This window comes from Alosa alosa, chromosome 1 (assembly GCF_017589495.1).
Source record: "Alosa alosa isolate M-15738 ecotype Scorff River chromosome 1, AALO_Geno_1.1, whole genome shotgun sequence".
Lineage (NCBI taxonomy): Eukaryota > Metazoa > Chordata > Actinopteri > Clupeiformes > Clupeidae > Alosa > Alosa alosa.
The window spans coordinates 40,778,071-40,792,781 of record NC_063189.1 but is presented as its reverse complement, the minus strand read 5'-3'; the positions used below and the strand labels follow the sequence as shown (position 1 = coordinate 40,792,781).

At 42.5% G+C, this 14,711-nt stretch overlaps 2 protein-coding genes across 2 annotated transcripts; one reads left to right on the top strand and one right to left on the bottom strand.

The window, feature by feature from the left end:
• Positions 1–1,215: 1,215 nt before the first annotated feature.
• Positions 1,216–5,463, bottom strand: LOC125302385 (serine/threonine-protein kinase NIM1). Its single transcript, XM_048255543.1, has 3 exons — positions 4,492–5,463; positions 3,240–3,508; positions 1,216–2,781 (listed from the first exon to the last, which is right to left on the bottom strand). Exons 1-3 carry the CDS (start codon positions 4,793–4,795, stop codon positions 2,020–2,022), a joined length of 1,335 nt encoding a protein of 444 aa, XP_048111500.1. The 5' UTR covers positions 4,796–5,463; the 3' UTR covers positions 1,216–2,019.
• Positions 5,464–8,914: 3,451 nt separating this feature from the next.
• On the top strand, positions 8,915–13,492 carry pnhd (pinhead). Its single transcript, XM_048261746.1, has 7 exons — positions 8,915–9,089; positions 9,598–9,693; positions 10,044–10,189; positions 10,462–10,747; positions 10,986–11,167; positions 12,342–12,400; positions 13,156–13,492. Exons 1-7 carry the CDS (start codon positions 9,035–9,037, stop codon positions 13,304–13,306), a joined length of 975 nt encoding a protein of 324 aa, XP_048117703.1. The 5' UTR covers positions 8,915–9,034; the 3' UTR covers positions 13,307–13,492.
• The last annotated feature ends 1,219 nt before the right edge of the window (positions 13,493–14,711 follow it).

Sequence of the window (14,711 nt, the reverse complement as noted above, 5' to 3'; positions counted from 1 at the left end):
AACCTGGCCCAACTGGCGCCATGCACAGGAAGGCTCCAGGGAAATAAACAGCTCCATTATGTTTTTAACCCAAAAATGTTAAGAACTGGTGACAGGTGTGACGAATTATCTGACAACAGTGGCTTAGCCACCTAACATGTATTTATTTAAAATAATTATTGCAGAAAATAACTGCAGTCAGAGCTGCCGTCAATAAGATGTCTAGGGGAGGAAGTAGAATGTGTGAGGATGTAGTGCAAGTGTCCGTATGATGTTGAGAAAGATGAGTAAAAGTTTAAGAATGAGAGAAGGTGCCTGCGGGAGAACAATCAACCAAAGTGCCTTCTAAAGCAGAAATGTGTCTAACCCAGAGAGAGGGGCAGAGAGAGAGAGAGAAAAGAGAGAGAGAGAGAGAGAGATAGAGAGAGAGAGAGAGAGAGAGAGAAACAACCCTTTATAGCCTAAATCATCAATCCAAAGAGTGGTTAAGAACACGGATGCAGCATATCTTTGTTTTGGCTAAATAGTTTTTGTTAGTTTAGGCCTTTATCGGCCCACATCGGAAACAGTGCATTTAGAGAAAAAAACATGGACGAAAGGGTCATGCGATGCAAGTTTGGATGTATCAAGTGTTTTTTTTCAATAGTTTTGCTCTCTCTTTTGTCTGTTTCTCTTTCTGTTCCCCTCTCTCTCCCTCTCCCTCTCCCGTGACCACTATTGCAACATTAATACCCCATCTTGAACGGCTCCACCAAGTGAAAGACAGGTACAGAACAGGGAGTACTAATCAAAACCAATGGCACTCTCCTGTTCTGCCAAAATAGTCTCAAGGTAAGGCAACTGTTCGAGCCATAATCTGGCTGGGAACTAAAAAAATACAGTATGGCTTGAGGATATTGACACAACAAATACAGGAAAAGGGAAGGCGAGGTGGCCCACCCTTGAACCGAGTGCTATGAGGATTGCATAAAACAGCAATAGATCATTACAATAAATCTGCACGTGGGAATGGAGCAGTGAATTGCAAGACAGTGCCAGTACTGATGTAGGATATCAAGGAACTGATGGGAAGTGGTTAATATGCTATACAACAAATGCTGTATCAAAAGGTCCATGCATGTGTAAGCTTACACACCAGCAGAAAAAGCTATGTGTAGGAGACAGATATGATTGACAGCAGATTGTTTTACTGATTTCTTTTTTTTTATTTGCCATTTTGCCATTGCCACTGAACATTACATTTGTACGTCAGTGGTATGTCAGAGAAGTCACTGGTTGAAACTAAATGTGTAAAACTGCTAAAATAAAGGTAGGGTTCATGACAATGTAATAGCTTTATGGAAAGATTACTGATTTTCTGGGTGAGTGTGTGTGTGTGTGTGTGTGGATTGGCTTCTTAAATCAGTTTTATTCATGTAATATAATAGATATGTTATTATTGTTATTGTTTTGTGTTACTGTTATAGCTGTTTTGTTGTGAGGTTTATTCTAGCAAAAAATCTAACAAAAAACTGTAATATTATTTAATAATTTAATGTGTTATCATTGCAATGTATAAATACACAAATCCATACATACTGATACAATATCTCCAATCAGAATACAATGTTTAGTGTTAAGTGTTACAAAGTTGAATTTACATGGTGTACTCAAGAACTGGACAGAAACACCAGTGCCCCCTCCTGGACCCTTTTGGTCAGTGATTCCATTTGGGAGTGATCAATTAAAATCCTAGATCACATAAATTAAAGGGGAACTATGCAGGTTTTTTAGCTTAATTTACCTTAACTTAACAGCTTTGGAGTCATTAGAATGGTTATATGACTTTTTTCGGGTTGAATGGTGGCCGTCTTGCTTTCCCCTAGTGACTGAGGTAGAGTGAGGTTCGTCCCTTAGCTGAGTGCAGTATTATACCCTACGTGCTAATCAAGGGAACCTCATTTAGCTGTGAGGGTGATTCCCACCTGAGTACACTCAGTAATGGAGGGGGAGTGGGTAGGGACTAGTTTCAGAGAGGCCCTAGGTGTGCTTTCAGCTGCCCTAAAGGATGGAGCACACATTTGAAGGTGCCTCCTTCCTCAGAACCGTGATGGGAACAGACCAGCGTCGGACTGGCCGAAAATCCGTGGGCCGGAACACATCGTACCCGGCCGCCTCCACCGTGGTCCTTCTCTGGGCACGGTGCAGAAGGATGCGGTAGGTGCCCGTGATGGGGTTGCGCGCGTCCGTCCCCAGGCAGTTATTTAGCAGCTGCGCCCGCCCGATGCCCATCTCCTCCATCGCTACCTTCACCTCGCTCTCCTCCGCGCTCAGTGCCCTCGCGGGGTCAGCCAGGTGAGCGGGCGTGAGGCAGACCGGAGAGTACGGCTGTGTATACTCCACACCCTTCAGCCACGCGCTGGACATCATCTGGGCCATAGAGAAGCGCTCGGCCGCGACGCTCCTCAGCAAGCCGCGGATGATGTGCTGGCAGCCTTCGGGGACGTACGAGGGGATCATGTAGGAGCCCTGCAAGATGCAGTGCTTCAGGCGGCCCAGGTTAGTAGCACAGAACGGCAGGGTGGCGGTTACCATGAAGTACAGCAGAACGCCCAGGGCCCACATGTCTACGTAGCGGCCATTGTAGGACTTGTCCCTGAAGAGCTCCGGGGCTGAGTAGGGCGGCGAGCCGCAGAAGGTTTTCAGGATAGCGTTGGGCTGGCTCGCAGTGCTGAAGCCAAAGTCCCCCACTTTGATGCAGTGGCTGGTGGAGTAGAAGATGTTCTCCGCCTTCAGGTCCCTGTGCACAATGTTGCTGTCATGCTGTGGGACAGGACACAAAGAAAGGATGGTGTTAAGGAAGGAAGGACGGAAGGAAGGAGAAAGATGAAGGGAATTTATAGAGCCAAAGTTTGCCAAATAATGGTATGGAAATAATAACTGAATCAAAATAGTCTGAAGATAAAAGGAAAGCCTTCTGGAAAAGGACAGTGGAGTCAAATTAAAACTATCAACATGTATCTTGATATTTAGGCTACAGGCAGAGGGCCCGTACAATTATTACTAGGCTGCATGACTTTTAGTATGCATATATATATATACGAATATATATATTATGCACTAAAAATAAGTTTTAGAAACCAGGGACTGTGTTCACATAGCATTTCATCTAAGCATTAAGAGTACTCTTAGAACTAAAAGTTTTCTCTTAAAACCTATTCACAAAGCTGCTGAGACCAGCGGAAGGAAAACCAGCTTGGATGTCAATTCTGTGTGCTTACCATGTGCTTAACTGCAGCCAGGATCTGTGAGAAGACCATCTTGCTCTCCAAATCAGGGAGACGCCCCCTAGTGACGATGCGGGAGAAGAGCTCTCCTCCACCTGCATACTCCATCACCAGGTAGAGCCGGTGCAGGGTCTCCACCACCTCATACAGACGCACTATGTTGGGATGAGACAGTTTCTCCATGCACGACACCTCGGAGGAGAACATCCGCTGCGACCGCTTGTCCAGGCGTGTTTTGTCCAGTACTTTGATAGCTACCCTCTCTTGGTGCCATAAAAGAATGTGCAGCACAAAGATGAGAGAACGCAAAGAGGAGTCACAGTAACCAGAGTGAGAAGAGGAGAATGAAAGTGAGGAGAAAGGAGAAAGAATGAACAATTAGAATTGAAATAAGAAGTTCATGTGTAACTAGGGTTACATGAACATCTTACACATATTACACGTTACGCATACACAACATTGCAATTACAAAATTAATTAACTACAGCAAAATACATGAATGAATAATACAATATATAATACATGCAATATTTACTAATAGAACCTAAAGACACTTATCTAACATGACATGTAAGACATGACCTCATGGATGAAGCAAGTCATTCCCTTCTTCACCTTGCTTTCCTGTCTGGGTCTACAGGGCCATTGCCTGGTGAGCTCTCTGGGGATTAGCAGCTGCTCAGTAGCCAGTCGGCTCCTGCCCTCCAGGCTCTGACCCAGTTAGGAGGCCCACAGACTTACTGAGCAGTGTGCGAGACAAGAGCCACGTGTGTGTGTGTGTGTGTGTGTGTGTGCTGCTGACGACGTAAGACAGGAGGGGAGACCTGCTTCAACTCACTAGCATGTCCTCCCAGAGCACAGCGTAGCGTAACATGCCCGGGGAAGACCTCTGGGATGTGCCATGTGTCTGATGTACACAGGGCATGCAGTCCTTTCAGGAGGCTAGCCATTGGTGACTTCAATAGAAATTGATATTTTTGTTATATTAAGCTATGGTTTTCAGTTAAATAAGATGGTGATTGCAACATACAGTCAATTTCTTGTATTATGCCCGTTGCATAACTGAATATATTGTTGAATGTTACATTCATGTAGATTACAAATATGTAAGAAATGTAAGAAAATATGTAAATTACAACAGTATTTGAAGAAATATGTAAGAACTCTGTGTAAAAAGCAAAGTACCGGTATGCCATTTAATTAGACAAAAAGTACACAAGCCATCCCTGGTGCAAGAGCACCTTACCTTTTGTCAGGTCGTGCACCCCCATCTTGACCTTGGAGAAGTTCCCGCTGCCAATCTCCCCTCGTAACTCATAGAATCCCACCCTGCGGCCGAACGCCAAGTCGTTCATCACCTTGTCCATGTGGGACAGGTTGTTAACAGCCTGGGTGAAAGATGTCTGCTTAGGCTGCACCTCTGTGGCCTCATGGACACTTTCGGAGGCCTCATGTTTCCCATCAATCTTTGCGCTCTTCTCTGCCTCGGTCGCTTTGACTTCAGCCGTCCAGGCAATGTGGGGGGTGGGCTCTTTCGGGCGAGAGGGCATTGTGTGTCTGTTGGCTCTTGCGTCCTATAGCCTAGAGAGCTGACTGTGACTCCAAATTCCGCTTTAATGTTCACAAAGACATATAAATGCACCTAAGAAACGTCTGGTTGTGGTTTCTCCTCAAAATGTTTTCTCTCCGTCCAAGAGTGAACAGGGCTCATCTGCCATTTCTTCAGTGGAGTATTAAAGAGTGTAGAGTTGCTCCTGCACTTGCCCCGACACAGATAGCCCACACAGTTCCAGAAATTAAAGGAAGTAGAACCAGTATCATTAGTGCAGTCAGAGATCCTTATCTGACAGTTAAAAGTGATCCAAGACACTCTTCTAACGCTGGGTTTGTCTCCTTTGCCGTCTATGCCAGTTTGTCAGTCTGGGTCTGCCAAGATTTTTCTGTCCCACAATTCCTCCACAGATGCGGACGGTTGTGCCTCTCTGATAGGGATGGATGTTTCCCCCCTTAGTCTAGTGCCAGTTGATCTGTCAGTATCTGCCAGGTATTCTTCTGTCCACTGGTCTTGCTCTGTCCTTCTGTTCCTCTACAGCCTGTTGCAACTTAGCGACAGGGACTTCAAGTCAAGTTCCTCTCCCTCACACTCACACGCGCGCAACTACACTCCCTGTCTCTGTGAGTCTTCCTCTTACACCCTGGCGCTCAGAGTGACTTTACTCTTGTCCACGTGCCGCGCTGTGGTCTCAGAGCGCACTAATCCTCCAGACGGGACTGATGCTCTGCCCTGCCCTGCCAGACAGGAGGCTTTGAGATGACTGCCTGCTGCAGCTGCACTTTCTCCAGAGGTATCTGTACGCTCTTTGGCCACTCACTGGCCTCTAGGTGAAGGACAGACTAATGACATAAGCCTTGTCTTTCAAAATAGTCTGGGTCATTGCAGAAAAGATTAAATAAAATAAAAAAACAATTACACAATGAGGATTAATCATGTGTATAAGATTGTTCTTTGTTGGAAGTTTACATTAGTGTAAGTGAAGGCATTAGTACTGTGCTTCAAACACAGTTATGTCATCGTATTATATATACTGTGATAGTTGTGGGTCTTTCAAGAGGGGTCTAAAGGCATATCTGTTCAACATGCACTTAGTTTATTAAGCCTTTCTCATGCATTATGGTTTGTATATTATAGTATTCATTTATTTTCATTAGGTTATTGATTGAATTGACATTATTGTTCATTATTGCTATTCTCCTTAATGTAATCTTACCAACTTTTTAAATTGTTTGAAACTGTTAAATTTAACTTTGTATTGTTGTTATTTGTATGTCGCTTTAGACAACAGGGTTTGCTAAATACCATAACTATAACCATATACTGTATAACTATAACACACAAGTCCATTATCCTATAATTACATTAACTTCTGTGAACACAGCAATGACTCGTTCACTTACCACTATGATTGTGTTATAATGATAATCATAATCATATTCGTAAACACTTGTGTACCTTATTCAACACTGTACACACTTGTTTATGCCTCCAATGCCATAATCAAGTTTGCAGATGACACCACAGTGGTGGGCCTGATCAAACAGCATATAGGGATGAGGTTCAGCACCTAGCTATGTGGTGCAAAAACAATAACCTGGCATTCAATACCCAGAAGACCAAGGAGATCATTGTGGATTTCAGGAGAGCCAAGAACAGGGCACATATCCCTCTCCACATCAGCGGTGCTGAGGTGGAACGTGTGTCTAGCTTTAAGTTCCTTGGGGTACACATCAATGAAAATCTTTCTTGGTCTCTCAACTCCTCCTGTCTGGTGAAGAAGGCGCATCAGCGCCTTCACTTTCTACGAACCCTGAAGAAAGCACACCTATGTCCTAGGATTCTAACAGACTTCTACTGTTGTACCATTGAGAGCATACTCATAGCTTCTTTCCAGAGGCTGTAACACTGCTGAACAAAACTACACCTCCTGTCTAGCATTTGCACTTTAGCTGTTACTAGTTTACCTGTTTATGTTTTACTACTGCACTGTTTACCTGTTTACATTGACTGTATTGCACTGTCACTGTAAACTGTTTACCTGTTTACATTTACTCCTACACTGTCTCACCTATGACCTTGCACTGCTAACACCCCATACCGTACATTATATATGTGTATATGACCCAGGTCAAGATGAAGGACAAGAGGGACAGGTACTGTGAACCAGACACTTACAAGCCAGACCAGACTAAACAAATGCGTAGACGGACAGTGGTCTCATTAGTTCATAAGTAACACACACACACACACACACACATGCAGACAGTGGTCTCATAAGTAACACACACACACACACACACACACACACACACACATGCAGACTGTGATCTGTCTGATCAGTCTGGCCTGGTAGTGATAACGTGAGCAGCATTTACTCATCCAGCTGATTCATATATAATCCTCTGAGCAGCACACCTGAGTGAGTGTGTGTGTGTGTGTGTATGTGTGTGTGTGTGTGTGTGTATAAGTGTGCTGTGTGTGTGTGTGTGTGTGTGAGAGAGAGAGAGATAAAGAGAGAGAGAGAGACAGAGACTGAAAGGATGTATCAAGTACAATTGTTCAGGGGTTGGCTATTATGTGCTAACAGAAAATAATAAAATAAAAGGTCTAGTTTGTGTCAAATAATTTTGGGGTGCCATTAGTTGCACTGTAAATAACATTGCTTCGTGATGAATGATAATTTCTTAGGAAGACTACTTTAAGTCCCGATTAGCTGTGAGTTGTTTGTGATTGAAACCCCTTCCTTCTGGTATCAGTGTATTCAGCGCATGAGTTTGTGTGATGTGCTCCTGAAGGTGTAACCCAACTTCAATCAATGAAGTAAGCCAAGGTGAAAATGGGTGAGGATGAAGGGTAGACTTCAAAGAACTGTCAGTTTCTGCAGTAGAATTCACATATTAAAAAGTGTAAATCCCTCAAGATGTTGACAGTCAGAAGCTTGCCAACTCCTTTGCTCAGTTTTCAGAGCTGGAGAGAATTTCTCTTTGCCTGGCCATGGCCTCATCACAATTCTATGTAACAATAAATAAAAAAATGTTTTTGTCGTGTTTTTCTTCCCTGCTCAACGTATTGTGAAAGAACACACTTGGATCCCAAACTGAAAAGCAAACGAGTCGGATCACGCAGGGTTCCTGCTGTCTGCAAATAAGCTGTCCTGTTCAGAGATGGTTTATTATGTTTTCGAAAATGTATTGGGTTTGGTTTCGGTAAGTACAAATTTGATGTGGAATGACTCCGCATGTTGAGACCACAACATGCTCTGAATACGGTCCAAGTTGGGTGTGTTTCCTCATCCTAGAAACCACAGCAAAATTGGACTATGGTCAAATCAAGCAGTACCATAATAAAAAGTAAGCATGTACGAGACAAAATGATAAGGTGTGGTAGAATGCTTGTGTGTGTGTGTGTGTGTGTGTGTGGGATGTGTGTGTGTGTGTGGGGGCATCAGTGAGTTTCTTCACCTCTTTCTTTTTCTTTCTCTGTTGTTTCACTCCGAGGAGTCTTTATCAGCAACCTGTAATGTGAGTGCTTATCTGTAATTATGACAGCTAAATTGCTGTTATATCAGTGTGGCCTCTGAGGCTTATCCCCTCCTGATTCTCCAGAGTGTGTGGATGGGGCAGTGGCCTGGCCCTTGAGCCTGTGGCTGCTGGGACTCCATTTGGTCACAGCGCTGAATAAACACATGGGTGATTGCGTGACCAAACCCACCCACCCCCCACCCCTGAACCCATCTCGAGGTGGTGCAGGCCCCTTGCTGATCTTGTTTACACGGCCGGGACCATTTTTGTTTTAAGTGGAGGTGCTAAACACCTATCCCCCTGAGATAAAAGATGATTAATGCCTTTCAGTGAGTGGTGCTTATGGGTCTCAAAGCTCTTTAAGCACTTAATTAGGCAGATCTCAGGCACATGTATCAGTTTAGATCCCCCAGCACCAAAGGGGAACAAGGTGAAAACTCCAAGGTGAAAACTCCAGGAGCTTTCCAGAGGGACTGCCTTTGATGTGGCCCTCCGCCTTAAACACCGTCCCCGAGGTGGCTTTTCAAGCATGGAAATTTGATTAGGTCCTGTCCTTTTTCTTGCTCCTCTCCCCTGAAACTCCACACCATCAGCCAGTGACAACTGCAGTCAGAACAACAGGCCAATATAAATATCCCTGGCCAGTGACACACAGGGGTCAGAGTGGATCCACAGAGTCAGGAGAGGCTACTGCAGAGAAGAGAGGTAGCACTATGGATATGCCAACCCTGTGTCTCTTCATTATTCTCTACACTCTCCGTCAAGTTTGTAAGTACTGGGTCTTTTCAAGCTTTCCTTTATTTAATCATTTATATACTTAGCATTTATTTTTCTGGAGAATATTAGCATAAGATCCCCAAAATGTTTCACTGCAGTCCTCTGTCAAACATAGTGATGCCTGTTTAACTAGGATAGGGCGCTCAAGCCAAGGTTGAATGGAGTGCCTGAGCATAATTATTGTCAATACAAAATATTAGCAAATGAAACAGTGGTGAATCTACTGTTACATATATAATATTATTACAACTTTTATTACTATTTTTAAAAAATGGATCTGATTATTTTATTATTTTATTATATATATACTGTATATATTATATATATAAAAATAGGCCTTAATGTTGGTCTATTTGTTTACATTAGTGTTCTGTTTTGAAGAATCAGTCCTGTTTGGCACACACAGATTTGCTGCCATGTTGTAATGCAGTTGTAGTGTAGCGTTGTAGTGCAGAAGTGCCCTAATTGCCTGCTGCTGTTGTTCTTGTCGCCCCCTCAGTAGGTGCTGTGTTAGCTGAGCATATGGAGCCCAGGAACCTGTTCACAGAGAGGGCCTGCTGCAGGCGCCAGAGCCATCTTGTTTACATCGGCCAAGGTAAGAGGCTGGCCTTAGTCTTTGGAAGCCCCATTCGTGGCCTTAGTCTGTGGTGCCCTCACAAGAGAATCTCACAAGAATCTTCACATGACACTGACACACATGTTCTACCAAGAACCTGGTGTGGCCATATCATGTGGCCTTACATCTTTGAAGGAACATTATTATATTTCATCCATTCTAATGATGCTCTATGTCAGTACTATTTTCTTGAACACACCATTTCTATGACTTTCTATGTTTAATGTGGTTAGTGGAGAGCTGATCATAGAAGTTAAAACCTTAAAAATATTGCCGATATGATGAATAAAATTACTCCCGGTAGAAACAGCTGTTTTGTTTTTTTACAGATATTTCAGGAAGTCCAGTTAATGTTGACGTGGGCAAATGCAGAAGCCATTGCGGGGGACCTATAAAAGCTTCACCATCACATGACACAGCCACACGTGTTAATCCCAGGCATTCCTCAATGCTGGATTACCTCAGGAACAAAAAGGTAAGGCACTCTGGAACTGCTCCAGCAATAACATCAACAACCACAAGAGGACGCTGTTGTACATGGTCTTATGGTCAAGCCTGGAATAGTCAATATTGGAAAGCTTTGTGTAGCTGTAGATTACATATAGAAATACAGGTAATATAGAATCTACAATATAGTATATTAATATAATAAAGTAATATAGAAATCATAGTTTTACTCCTGGATAACATTGTTGACTATTCAGGGCCAATAAATATAAGCTAACCTCAATCTTTGTGCTTGTTCAGCTTTATCAGGTTAAATCAAATGAGGATACGTCTCCACATACTAAAGATGCCTCCAGCAAAGTTCCCTCATGTGGAGCAGATTTAACGTGTGAACCAACCGGCCTGAGAGTGGACAAGGTGATGCTTTTTGATGGCCTCCGAGAGGTTGAGACCATCGAGGAATGCCACTGCGAGACAAAACTGTCCCAGTGTATGCGGGTTCCCGCACTAAAGACCTTCAACTTCGAAACACCCTATGAGACTGTCGTTGATGTGGGGAAGTGTGCAGGCTCCAAGGCTGAACGAGGTGTGTTTTGTGAAACCTATCATAAATTTACGCAAATAAAACGAAACAAATATATATATGATTTTTCCACTACCCTATGAAATTGACATGTCAAATAATGATTGTTGAAGCATAACAAGAAAAGGTTCATAATATAAACGGATAGGCGGTGAGATATAGGCCTATTTCAGCCCATGCCATTTTAAACGTGGGCCCTATATTTCGTGACATTAACATCAATGCTTCCATTTTCCTACAGAGGGCTTCTCCTGTGTCCCCACTAAATTTGACGCTGCGCTGGTGGAGAACCCAAACAAAGTTGAGCTGGTGCAGACCGTAGAGACCTGTGAGATGAAGGAAGGGTGCTACAGAATCCCATACATTGAGTACCACTATGAGCTGGCCTATGACCCCGATGGAGTCAAGAGTGAGAAACTCAAGGTAAACTACTCGGACTTCTCCATCTAACTGATCTGGATTAAGTAGTGAGGGATCAATTGCAGATTGAGGCTGACATTCAGGTTTTGGTGGGGAAAGCCCTGAAATGACTATACCTGCTCTGAATTCACATGTTTAATTAACATTTTCACCAATGACCCGGGATCAGGAAATGGGAGTTTGTCATTGGCGTGAGGTGACAGACATAGCTAATAAGTCATCTACATTTGTCAGTCTTCTCACCTGGGCCCAGGATAATCCATTTCCTCCAAATTCAACTCACTTGGTGGGGGTGCTGGGGATGATGGAGTTCTTTACTTATCCAGATTTGTCACTGCAGGACATCAATAAGCACAACTTGTACATAGCTGAAATAAATGATATATGCCAGTGTTATTTTACAGGAAATAAAAATAGCATTAATGCGGTATAGTAGTAATTATAGGAGAGACATTTTTCATTGAGGAAGTTCAAATAGTGTAAAATTCTGAAACAGTCCAAATATCTGTTATACATCAAATACATCTTTTGCATCTTTTGTCATTCAATACTCCTAGACTTACCAACTTACTAATACTAAGACTTACTAATAATGAATGCTTACTAGACTTACCATAATAATGAATGACATTCTTGAGGTGAAATATTGCTTATGCATATTGCTTCTCCGTTCTCGCAGGCATTTTGTCAGTTGTTCACATTGAGGCCCTGAAAATGTAGACAAATGCTACAAACAAATAAGGAAAATGTATTTACTGTGCTACAATTATCTAGTTTCTTGTAGCTACAGAGGCATTTAATGTTACATTATTGCACATAAAGTGTACTTACAAAAGTAGTAGCATTGATAAATAATTGTGGCCATTACCATTGTTCCTATCTATCTAAAATGTACTTTTATTTTTATTTTTAAACAAATTGTGCCACTACACTAACCAAACTCACTCCTGTGGGTAAAACTTTTAGTTTGTTTAGTTTGTCACTGTCTAACACCCCTCTCCCAAAACGTGTGAAGAACAGAGTGCCCAAATGGTGCCTGCAGGTGTCAAATCAAAGCACTTAATATGCTTAACGGCCTGCCCCCTACCCCATCCCCAGTTTCAAAGGTGCGGGGGTGGATGTTTGCAAGTGGCAGTGAGCTGATGGCCGAATCTCTTGTCTTGCTAATGTTCCACAGGAAATTGATGTGGGCAGGTGTCTGGGGAGCTGTGCCACAGGAAACCGATGTCTTCTCAGGTAAGCGCCAGCACAGCTGGGACAACTGCAACCCCCTCCACCACACCACACCACACTCTCCACCACACCATACCACACCACACTCTCCAGCACTCCTCCTTCTCCACTCCTCCTTCACCCATCCCAGAACTGTTTGCTTTGACACCTCAGAACCCTGGCCAGTATCAAGAGGAATCTGAGGAATCATGTCTGGTTTAATTTCCAACTAACACTGCTGATCTCCACAAATATTCTAATTAATTTCATTTAGATTCAGCATTCTTAAAAGCTTTTGTGATCAGCATAGGTTTAATTCTACACTGACTCTGTGCTCGTGTATTGATCTTCATGTATAGTGAAGCATAAGAAGAACAGCATGGGAAAGGCATGGAGCTGACAGGGTTCTGAGTATTATGGTCCAACACATCTGATCCCAAAAGCTGATCTAACAGCACATCTGATGCCAAAAACTCATAAATGTGTCCAGAAATGGGGTCTAACATTTAATTGTTTGATTTTTATTATCTGTAGTAGTATGAAGGTTTGTATGTCCTTCTAAAACTCAACTGAATTTCCTTAAGCCATAAGCAAAACAAAGGCCAAAAACCATTTGTAGACATTGAAGCAGGTCATTATTATTTGCTAACTTATGTAACCTATTTGTATCCACATTGAAGCAAGTCATTATTATTTGCTAACTTATGTAACCTATTTGTATCCACATTGAAGCAGGTCAGTATTATTTGCTAACTTATCTATTTTTATCCACATTGTAGGAGTGCTGCTAACCCAGAAGAGTGTTTGCTGTGGGCAGAAGGTCCAGGGAATGCATGTGTTCCTCAAGGTTATGAGAGCAACACATTCCTGAACCAGCACGGCCAACTCCGCACTGTTCTCTCCATAACGTCCTGCTTATGCCAATCCTAAACATGGTGACCCTGCTACCACACACACACACGCACACACATACAGCTCAATCTTGATCTCGGTCTCTGTAGTGAGTGAGTGATCCCTGGGCCAGAGCCATTTGCACTACTCAGTGTTGCATACATCCTTGTAATATATGTAAAATATGTATTAATTAATTTTGTAAATAAAATGTATGTGAGCCTTCTTAGTGTGTGGTTTGGGTTATTAATGTTCATCCTGTACAACATTAGGAAGATCAGACATTATCTGACACAAGATGCCACACAATTTCTTGTTCAGGCCATGGTCATTTCCAAACTGGACTACTGCAATTCATCGTTAGCTGGCCTGCCTGCTTATGTAGCCATTATAGTTGATTCAGAATGCTGCAGCATGACTGGTCTTTAATCAGCCAAAAAGGACACAAGTAACTTCTCTCTTAGTTATTCTCCATTGGCTTCCTGCAACAGCCAGAATTAAATTAAAATCCTTCACACTGGTCTATAGGACACTTACTGGATCTGCAACTGCTATTTCAATTCCATGATCCAGCTCTACATCCCCAATCACCCACTGCTGTCCTCTGATGAGCGTCTGCTGTGTCGACTAGTCATTAACACTAAGAGGTCAAATTCAAGACTTTTTTTCCTCAGTGGTTGCTCGTTGGTGGAATGGGTTGCTAGTGTTCTGTGTTCCTGTGATAGTTTTGGGTCTTTCAAGAGGGGTCTAAAGACTTATCTGTTCAGCTTACACTTCATTTATTAATTCTAATATGGTTTTGTTGTGGTCTGCATATTTATGGGTTTTGTTTATTTTCATTATTTTGATATTTAATATTGGATTTATATTATTTGTATTATTACTATGTTGCTTAAGGCAGACTTACCACGTTTTTACGAGCTGTTTACCATTCATTTTAACTATTGTAATGTTCATATTCTGTAAGTCGCTTTGGGCAAAAGTGTCTGCTAAACACTAAAATAAACTTTCCTTTCCTAATATCTTACAGTATGTTCACATGGCACAGTATTGCTAGATGTGTATCTGGATACATCGCTTATAGGAATCTGTCATCATCCCACAACTGAAACACTTGAAGTGCTCCTTGAAACGAGTTTAGTTTGCACCAATGAAAATAAAAAAATAAAAAGAAGAAAAACTAGAGAGACTGAAGCACCATATGGCAATGCTCTCTTCTTGGTGTAGGCCTAAGCAATACAAAACTGGAATGATTTGATGACCCCCTTTAACTTTGCAAGTGGTTGCAGACACGTGTTTGTAATTACAGAAAGTAAACGTCTGCTTTTCATGTAGGCTACTCCCTAGATCCACCTCTGACCGTATCTTTTGATTTGTTTACTTGCAATGACTTGTTGCATGTGTCAGACAAGCGACAGAAAGCCATCTACTTGTTAGCGGCCTT